The 9,942-nt window shown below is 59.1% G+C and overlaps 1 protein-coding gene across 1 annotated transcript in view; it reads right to left on the reverse strand.

The window, feature by feature from the left end:
- The window catches only part of ARHGEF11 (Rho guanine nucleotide exchange factor 11), a 52,387-nt gene extending 42,687 nt beyond the window's left edge, over positions 1-9,700 (reverse strand). Inside the window, 4 exon segments of the mRNA XM_030965104.1 lie at positions 85-134; positions 1,347-1,445; positions 3,042-3,136; positions 9,566-9,700. Of these exon segments, the coding sequence (XP_030820964.1) occupies positions 85-134; positions 1,347-1,445; positions 3,042-3,136; positions 9,566-9,597 (276 nt within the window). The 5' untranslated portion in view covers positions 9,598-9,700.
- Between the last annotated feature and the right edge of the window lie 242 nt (positions 9,701-9,942).

The following is a 9,942-nucleotide window of genomic DNA, read 5'->3' on the forward strand; positions in this document are numbered from 1 at the left end:
AAAGGGCTGGGAAAACGGGAATTTCCCCCGGGAATGTGGAAATTTCCCCGGGAATTGGGAATTCCCCGGGCTCTGGGAACCCACCTTGAGGATGCGGTCGCCCTCCTGCACGCCGGCCCTCATGGCAGCCCCGCCTGGACACAGCAGGGTCAGGGCAGCTCCCAGAGCGACTCTGGAATGTTCCACGGGCGCTTCCCCACTCCCCCCAGCCCCGTCCCTTCCAATCCCGGAGCAAAACCCCCAAAACTGGGACATTTCCAAGGAAAACCCCATTTGTCCCTCATTTTCCCCACAGTTCTCCCACATTTTCCTGCCATTTTCTCTCCCATTTTCCTGCTGTTTTTCTCCCCCACTTTTCTCCGTTTTCTCCCCATTTTCTCCCCCAGGCTGAGGCTGGGGATGGATGAGGGGATCCCTGGGGATTGTGCGGCCTGTCCATCCCCGTGTCCATCCCCGTGTCCGTCCCCGTGTCCAGCAGTGTCCATCCCCGTGTCCGTCCCCGTGTCCATCCCCGTGTCCATCCCCGTGTCCATCCCCATGTCCATCCCCGTGTCCGTCCCCATGTCCATCCCCGTGTCCATCCCCATGTCCATCCCCGTGTCCGTCCCTGTGTCCATCCCCGTGTCCAGCAGTGTCCATCCCCGTGTCCATCCCCGTGTCCGTCCCTGTGTCCATCCCCGTGTCCATCCCCATGTCCATCCCCATGTCCATCCCCGTGTCCAGCAGTGTCCATCCCCATGTCCATCCCCGTGTCCATCCCCGTGTCCATCCCCGTGTTCATCCCCGTGTCCAGCAGTGTCCATCCCCGTGTCCATCCCCGTGTCCATCCCCGTGTCCATCCCCGTGTCCATCCCCGTGTTCATCCCCGTGTCCAGCAGTGTCCATCCCGTGTCCATCCCCGTGTCCATCCCGTGTCCATCCCGTGTCCATCCTTGTCCATCCCGTGTCCATCCCGTGTCCAGCAGTGTCCATCCCCGTGTCCAGCAGTGTCCATCCCCGTGTCCGTCCCCGTGTCCGTCCCCGTGTCCATCCCCGTGTCCATCCCGTGTCCATCCCGTGTCCATCCCCGTGTCCAGCAGTGTCCATCCCCGTGTCCATCCCCGTGTCCGTCCCCGTGTCCATCCCCGTGTCCAGCAGTGTCCATCCCCGTGTCCGTCCCCGTGTCCGTCCCCGTGTCCATCCCCGTGTCCATCCCCGTGTCCGTCCCCGTGTCCATCCCCATGTCCATCCCCATGTCCATCCCCGTGTCCATCCCCGTGTCCATCCCCGTGTCCAGCAGTGTCCGTCCCCGTGTCCATCCCCATGTCCATCCCTGTGTCCGTCCCCGTGTCCATCCCCGCACCCACCGGGCCGCACGGACTGCACGAGCACCACGCGGTCGCCGCTGACGGTGAAGCCGAAGCCATGCTGGTCCCGCTGGATGATCACGCAGCGCTGCACCAGCCCTGGACACGCGGACACGGACAGACACAGGACAGACGGACACAGGGACACACGGACAGACACAGGACAGACGGACACAGGGACGCACAGACAGACACAGGGACAGGGAGACACGGACACAGGGACACAGGGGACACACAGACACAGGACAGACAGACACAGGGACACACAGACGGACACAGGGACAGGAGCAAGAGGAGGCAGTGAGGCTCTGGACTCTGGGTTTGGCTCTGAGGAACCCCCGGTTCCAGGGCCTGCAGGGCCTCGTGGTCACTGTCCAGCCCTGCCCCTGTGGTCACTGTCCAGCCCTGACCCTGTGGTCATTGTCCAGCCCTGCCCCTGTGGTCACTGTCCAGCCCTGACCTCGTGGTCACTGTCCAGCCCTGCCCCTGTGGTCACTGTCCAGCCCTGACCTCGTGGTCACTGTCCAGCCCTGCCCCTGTGGCCATTGTCCAGCCCTGCCCCTGTGGTCACTGTCCAGCCCTGACCTCGTGGTCACTGTCCAGCCCTGACCTCGTGGTCACTGTCCAGCCCTGCCCCTGTGGCCATTGTCCAGCCCTGACCCTGTGGCCATTGTCCAGCCCTGACCCCGTGGTCACTGTCCAGCCCTGACCCTGTGGTCACTGTCCAGCCCTGCCCCTGTGGCCATTGTCCAGCCCTGCCCCTGTGGCCATTGTCCAGCCCTGACCCCGTGGTCACTGTCCAGCCCTGCCCCTGTGGTCACTGTCCAGCCCTGACCACCAGGCCCTGTGGCCACCCCGGACTCCCCAGCCCCCCATTCCCCCTTGTGGGACCCCAAATCCCAAATCCCAAAGTTCCAAGAGTCCAGGAAGATCTGGACCCGCACCCTGGCCCCAGGTGCCCACAGAGTGACCACTGAGTGCCCACAGAGTGACCACAGAGTGCCCACTGAGTGCCCACAGAGTGCCCACTGAGTGCCCACAGAGTGCCCACAGAGTGCCCACAGAGTGCCTACAGAGTGACCACTGAGTGCCCACAGAGTGACCTCTGAGTGCCTACTGAGTGCCCACAGAGTGCCTACAGAGTGACCGCAGAGTGCCTACAGAGTGACCGCAGAGTGCCCACAGAGTGACCTCTGAGTGCCTACTGAGTGCCCACAGAGTGCCTACAGAGTGACCGCAGAGTGCCCACAGAGTGACCTCTGAGTGCCCACAGAGTGCCCACTGAGTGCCCACAGAGTGCCCACAGAGTGCCCACAGAGTGCCCACAGAGTGACCTCTGAGTGCCCACAGAGTGCCCACTGAGTGCCCACAGAGTGACCTCTGAGTGCCCACAGAGTGCCCACTGAGTGCCCACAGAGTGCCTACTGAGTGCCCACAGAGTGCCCACTGAGTGCCCACTGAGTGCCCGCTGAGTGCCCACTGAGTGCCCACAGAGTGCCCACAGAGTGCCCACAGAGTGCCCACAGAGTGCCCGCCGAGTGCCCGCTGAGTGCCCACTGAGTGACCACTGAGTGACCACTGAGTGCCCACAGAGTGCCCACAGAGTGACCACAGAGTGCCCACTGAGTGCCCACAGAGTGACCACAGAGTGCCCGCAGTGCCCACTGAGTGCCCGCGGAGAGGCCGAATTCCCACCTGTGGTCTCGGAGGCGTCCGAGGGCTGCCGGTGGTGACCGGGGGACCTGCGCTCCGAGGGGGAATCGCCCAGGGACGAGGAGAGGCTGCTCAACCTGGGGGGGACACGGCAACTCGGGGCTCTGGCAGCTGGGGATGGCCGGAGTGACCCCTGGGCACTGCCAGGACAGCCAGACATGGCCCAGTGACCCCTGGGCACTGCCAGGACAGCCGGAGTGACCCCTGGGCACTGCCAGGACAGCCGGAGTGACCCCTGGGCACTGCCAGGACAGCCGGACATGGCCCAGGACAGCCGGACACAACCCCTGGTCACTCCCATGCTGGTCAGAGATGACCCCTGGTCACTCCCAGGCCAGCTGGACACTCCTCGCGCACTGCTCAGGAAGATCCAGAGGGACCCCGGAATCCTGGACAGAACGCCAGGTACTCGGATGCTGGTCCGAGAGACCCTCTGGCACTTCCCAGCCCCGTTCCCTGGACGACTCATCCAGCTTCCAGCCCTGGAAGATCACAGAGGATCTCCCTCTTGTCCTTGCCCCATTCCCGGATGGGGCTCCAGCCTCCCAACCCCCTCTGGATCACACCCCAACCCCCCTGGAAGATCATCCCCAAATTCCGGCCAGCCCTAACTCACCGGATGCAGTCCCCCTTCCCCGGTCAGACCCCAAATCCCCCCGGATCAGACCCCCAAATCCCCCCGGGATCAGACCCCAAATCCCCCCAGGATCAGACCCCAAATTCCCCCCAGGATCAGACCCCAAATCCCCCCAGGATCAGACCCCAAATCCCCCAGGATCAGACCCCAAATCCCCCCAGGATCAGACCCCAAATCCCCCAGGATCAGACCCCAAAATCCCCCCAGGATCAGACCCCCAAACCCCCCAGGATCAGACCCCAAATCCCCCCGGGATCAGACCCCAAACCCCCGGGATCAGACCCCAAATCCCCCAGGATCAGACCCCCAAATCCCCCAGGATCAGACCCCAAATTCCCCCCCAGGATCAGACCCCCAAATCCCCCAGGATCAGACCCCAAATCCCCCAGGATCAGACCCCAAATCCCCCCCGGGATCAGACCCAAATCCCCCCGGATCCCCTTTTTTCCCCCAGGGCAGAAACCCCAGGCAAAGCCCCCGAGGATTCCCCAGCCCCTTTCCCAGCCCCAGCCCCGGCGCTGCCCTGGACGTTCCCGGCCAATCCGGAGGAAAATCTGGATTAACCTCGGGATAATCCACAAGGCCAAGCCCAGGTCAGCCCTTGTCGTCCCCCCAGAAATCCCGGTTTTTATCCCAAAAATCCCGGAATGCCGGGATCTGTGGCGTTCCCGAGGTGATTTCCCATAAAAGCCACAATTCCAGGGACGCCCAGATCCCACCCAGAGGGATCCCGAGGCTTCTCCTGCCCCTCTGGAAGCAGCCGGGGCTTAACCAGGCTATAAAAAAGTCGTTTAATTCGGCTTAATTAAAGCTCCTTAATTGCCTGGGGGCGGCCCAGCCACGGCAATTCCCGCAATTGCCACAATTCCGCCACAATTGCCACAATTCCCAAAATTCCCATTCCAGGGGCGCCTCCGGAGGGACCCCAGCCCTGCCCTCCCTTCCCACTTCCCAAAAACCCAAAACTCCCAAAAAACTGGAGCTTGGAATGGGAAGAAATTCCCTTTCCCCAACCTTTCTGCCCACTGGGCTCCTTCCCACAACGGGGCTGGAATTCCCAGCTGGAAAATCCCACGGAAACCTGGGACAAACCAGGGTTCGGAGCGGGAAAAATGGGGGAAAATCCTATTTTCCAACATTTCTGCCCACTCAATTCCCTCCACGCTGAGGTTTTCCAAGGAAAAACAGAATTCCGGGGGCAGCTGGGAGGACCTGGAGGGTCCTTCCCATAAAATTCCCAAGTGTTTTTATTGGGAATGCTGCAGGATAATCCCGCAGTTCCCGGCTTTTCCCGGAATCCCAAACCCTTCCGAGCTGTTCCCAACCCCTCCCGGCCATTCCCGGGTTTTTTTTTGGGATCTGTTCCCGCTGGGAATGCCCCACAGGGCTCTCCCAGGAGCCAGGATTCCCCAAATCCCACCGATTGTCACGGAAACAACCCCGAATTCCCAAATCCCCGGATCCCACGGGGAACGGGAACGTGGGAATTCCGTCCTTCGATTCCCGAATTCCCGAAAACAAACCTCGGGTCATTTTTTATTTTATTTTAATTTTTTTTTTTTTCCTTCCCCCCCGCATTCCGAGGGCGGCCGCCGAGTTCTGGGAGGAATTCCGGGAGTTCGGGTCCCGCCGGAATTTTCTGCTCGGATTTGCAACATTCGGTTCCCTCCCTGCCGGGGGCTGCGGCTCCGCTGCCCTCCCTGCCAGGGCGCCAGGGAAAGAAAACCACAAAAAAACCCGAATTTTCCCCCATTTTTCCCGCTCTAAACCCCGGTTTATCCCGGGTTCCCGTGGGTTTTTCCAGCTGGGAATTCCAACCCTGTTTTAGGTAGGAAGCCAGTGGGCAGAAATGTTGGAAAAATGAGAATTTTTCCCCATTTTTCCCACTTTAAACCCTGGGTTATCCCAGGTTTCCATGGGTTTTTCCAGCTGGGAATTCCGACTCCAGCGTGGGAAGGAACCCAGGGGTCAGAAAAGTTGGGAAAAGGGAATTTTTTCCGTTTTTCCTGATTTAAACCTTGGTTTGTCCCGGGTTCCCATGGGTTTTTCCAGCTGGGAATTCCAATTCCAGTGTGGGAAGGAACCCAGTGGGCAGAAATGTTGGAAAATGGGATTTTTTCCCTGTTTTTCCTGCTTTAAACCCCAGTTTGTCTCGGGTTCCTGTGGGATTTTCCAGCTGGGAATTCCAATCCTGTTTTAGGTAGGAACCCAGTGGTCAGAAATGTTGGAAAATGGGAATTTCCCCCCATTTTCCCTTTTACAAACACGGTTTATCCTGGGTTTCCATGGGGTTTTCCGGCTGGGAATCCCAAACCCTTTTTTGGGAAGGGATCCCGACGGGACGGCGCGATGCCAAACGCTGGAAATCGGGGATTTTTCCCGCTTTTCGCAGTTGGGGGTTTGGGGTTTTTTTTCCGGGAATTCTGCAGGAAGCTGCTCCCGGCCGCGGGGTAATGATTAACGGGAGCCAGCCCTGGAACAGCGGGAAGGGCGGCAGAGCCGGTCGGGCCGGGAATTCCGGCTCCTGGAATTCCCTGCCCGCGGGAACCCACGGAATCCTGCGCCCGGCAGCGATCCCGAAACTCCCGGGCTGAGGGAGGGAAACGCTTCCCTGCGCCGGGGATCCGGGCTGGCATCGGCACTGCCAGGGATGGAAATCCATGGGATAACCTGGGCGGGATCCAGGATTTACCCCTGGAATCCCAAATCATCCAGCACAGGGAATGCTGGAATTCTTTGGGACGGAAAAAATCCATAAATCCCAAAAAACCCCACCCTGATTCCAATCCCAGGGATGGGAACCCATGGGATAACCTGGGCAGGATCGTTTCCCCTGATCCCTGGAATCCCAAATAAACCAGCACAGGGAATCCTGGAATTCTTTGGGATGGAAAAAATCCTTAAATCCCAGAAAATTCACTCTGATTGGTTTCCCACCATCCCAGGGATGGTATGGGAGATGGGGGATCAGTTTTGGAATCAAATAATAGACAGGGAATGCTGGAATTGTGGAAAAATCCATAAATCCCAAAAAACCCCACCCTGATTCCAATCCCAGGGATGGAAATCCATGGGATAACCTGGGCAGGATCCAGGATTTACCCCTGAAATCCCAAATCATCCAGCACAGGGAATCCTGGAATTCTTTGGGATGGAAAAAATCCTTAAATCCCAGAAAATCCCACCCTGATTGGGTGGGACATTCCCACCATCCCAGGGATGGAAATCCATGGGAGAACCTGGGCAGGATCCAGGATTTACCCCTGAAATCCCAAATAATCCAGCACAGGGAATGCTGGAATTCTTTGGGACGGAAAAAATCCATAAATCCCAAAAAACCCCACCCTGATTCCAATCCCAGGGATGGGAACCCATGGGATAACCTGGGCAGGATCCAGGATTTACCCCGAATCAAATAACCATCCAGGATTTATCCTGGAAAATCAAATCCATAACATGGTGGGATCATCCTGATATGATGAAAATATACCCAATCCCAACCACACGTGATTGGGTGGGACATTCCCACCATCCCAGGGATGGAAATCCATGGGATAACCTGGGCAGGATCCAGGATTTACCCCTGAAATCCCAAATCTCCAGCACGGGAATGCTTTCTTTGGGATGGAAAAAATCCATATCCCAAAAAACCCCACTCTGATTGGGTGGGACATTCCCATCCCCAGGGATGGAAATGGGTGGGCAGATCAGATTCCCGAATCCCAAATCTCCACACAGGCCGTTGGGGGAAAACACCCTGGGTGGGAACCCATGGATAACCTGGGCAGATCCCCGAAATCAAATAACCAGCACAGGGAATGCTGGAATTCTTTGGGATGGAAAAAATCCTTAAATCCCAAAAAATCTCACTCTGATTGGGTGGGACATTCCCACCATCCCAGGGATGGAAATCCATGGGAGAACCTGGGCAGGATCCAGGATTTACCCCTGAAATCCCAAATAATCCAGCACAGGGAATGCTGGAATTCTTTGGGATGGAAAAAATCCATAAATCCCAAAAAACCCCACCCTGATTCCAATCCCAGGGATGGGAATCCATGGGATAACCTGGGCAGGATCCAGGATTTACCCCTGAAATCCCAAATCATCCAGCACAGGGAATGCTGGAATTCTTTGGGATGGAAAAAATCCTTAAATCCCAAAAACCCCACTCTGATTGGGCGGGACATTCCCACCATCCCAGGGATCCACGGGATAATCTGGGATGGGATCCAGGATTTATCCCTGAAATCCCAAATCATCCAGCACAGGGAATCCTGGAATTCTTTGGGATGGAAAAGATCCTTAAATCCCAGAAAATCCCACTCTGATTGGGTGGGACATTCCCACCATCCCAGGGATGGAAATCCATGGGAGAACCTGGGCAGGATCCAGGATTGATCCCTAAAATCCCAAATAATCCAGCACAGGGAACCCTGGAAGTCTTTGGGATGCAAAAAGTGGGAAAAACCGCCGGGAATTTGGTGGGAAAATGATCCCCGAAATTCCTGGGATCTGCTTCTCTCCCAGGGCCCCAAATTCCTCATTTCCCACCCCAATCCATGCGGGAAACGCCGCGGCTGCAGCAGGGATCCCAACCCAGGAATCCTCAGCAAAATCCCTGAATTCATCCCAGAAAAACCTTCCAGGGTTTTCCGAGGGTTTATCCCATTAAAAAAAATCCCCAAATTTGGTTTAAAATGGAGCAAAACAAACGGGGGAAAAGCCAGTTCCCAGCGACGGATACGGAAATATCCCAGAAATCAGAAAGGTTTGCGATATTCCCCCCCCCCACTCCCCAAATCCAGGAGTTTTATCCCAAAACGCTGCAAGGATGGGGTGGGAGGTCCAGGGCTGGGCTGAGCCCCCCCCCAGAAATCCCAAAATCCCAGAATTTTATCCCAAATTTCCGTCTTTCCCCCCAGGGAATGGGGTGAGGGCTCCAGGACCTCAAACCCCCAAAATCCCAGAATTTCACCCCAAAATCGCAGAATTTCGCCCCAAAGCACCGCAGGGAGGGGGCAGGAGCTCCACCCTGATCTAAATCCCTTCCCCTGAACCCCCAGAGCCCCAAAATCCCAGAGTTTCACCCCAAATTGCCATGTTTGCCCCCGAGACGCAGGGCGGGAGGTGCAGACCAAAATCCCGGCGTTTCACAAAACACCCCAAATCCCGGCGTTTCACCCCAAAACACTGCAGGGGCAGGGTGGGGGGTCCAGGACGAGCTGAGCCGCCTCCTCCGAGCCCTTAAATCCCAGAATTTCACCCCAAATCGCTGCTTTCCCCCCAAGACGTGAGCTGAGGGCTCCAGGACGAGCTGAGCCCCCTCCCAGAGCCCCAAAATCCCCGAATTTCACCCTAAAACAGCCCAAATCCCGGCATTTCACCCCAAATCCGACATTTCACCCCAAATCCCTGCATTTCACCCCAAATCCCGGCATGTCTCCCCCAAACACCCCAAATCCGACATTTCACCCCAAATCCCGGCATTTCACCCCAAATCCCGGCATGTCTCCCCCAAACACCCCAAATCCCGGCATTTCACCCCAAATCCCGACATTTCTCCCCAAACCCCTGCAGGGACCGGGTGTGGGCTCCAGCCCGAGCCCAGCCCCCTCCTGTGATCCCAAAACCCCCCAGTTTCACCCCAAACCGCCGCTTTCCCCGCAGCACCGCCGCCCGGAGCAGCCGAGCCCCCTCCCCGCTCCCCGCGCCCCCAAACCCGCCCGATTTCGCCCCAAAGCCGCGTCCCCCCCTCGGAACACGCGGCGGGTTCTGCCCCCGGGCCGAGCCCCGTCCCCCTTTCCCCCCTTTTCCCCCTTTTCCCCCCGGGGCCCTGCCCGGCCGGGGGTCTCCCCTCAGCCCGTACCTGTCCGGGGCCTGCGGAGGCCTCACGCTCATGGTGGAGCTCGGTCAGGGCTGCGCCCGGAGCCGCCGCCCCGCTCCGGCCGCCCCCGCCACCATGCCCGGCCGCGGCGGCTGCGGCGGCCTCGGGGGCCCCGAGCGAGCCCCGCGGGCCCGAGCGACCCCCCGCGCTGCGGTTCGGTGCCGGCCCGGCCGAGCGGGGCGCCCCCTCCCGCCGCGGGGGCCGGGCTGAGGGAGAGGCCTGGAGGCCGCTCCCAATCCCCGGGCTCGCCCGGCCCCCCGCGCCCGGCGCGGCGGCAGCGCCCGCGGGCAGGGGGCGGCGGGCACGGGGCGGGCGAGCGAGGGGGACACGGGGGTGTGAGGGACAGAGAGTGACCAAGG

The sequence above is a fragment of the Camarhynchus parvulus genome, chromosome 25 (assembly GCF_901933205.1).
Source record: "Camarhynchus parvulus chromosome 25, STF_HiC, whole genome shotgun sequence".
NCBI classification, from domain to species: domain Eukaryota; kingdom Metazoa; phylum Chordata; class Aves; order Passeriformes; family Thraupidae; genus Camarhynchus; species Camarhynchus parvulus.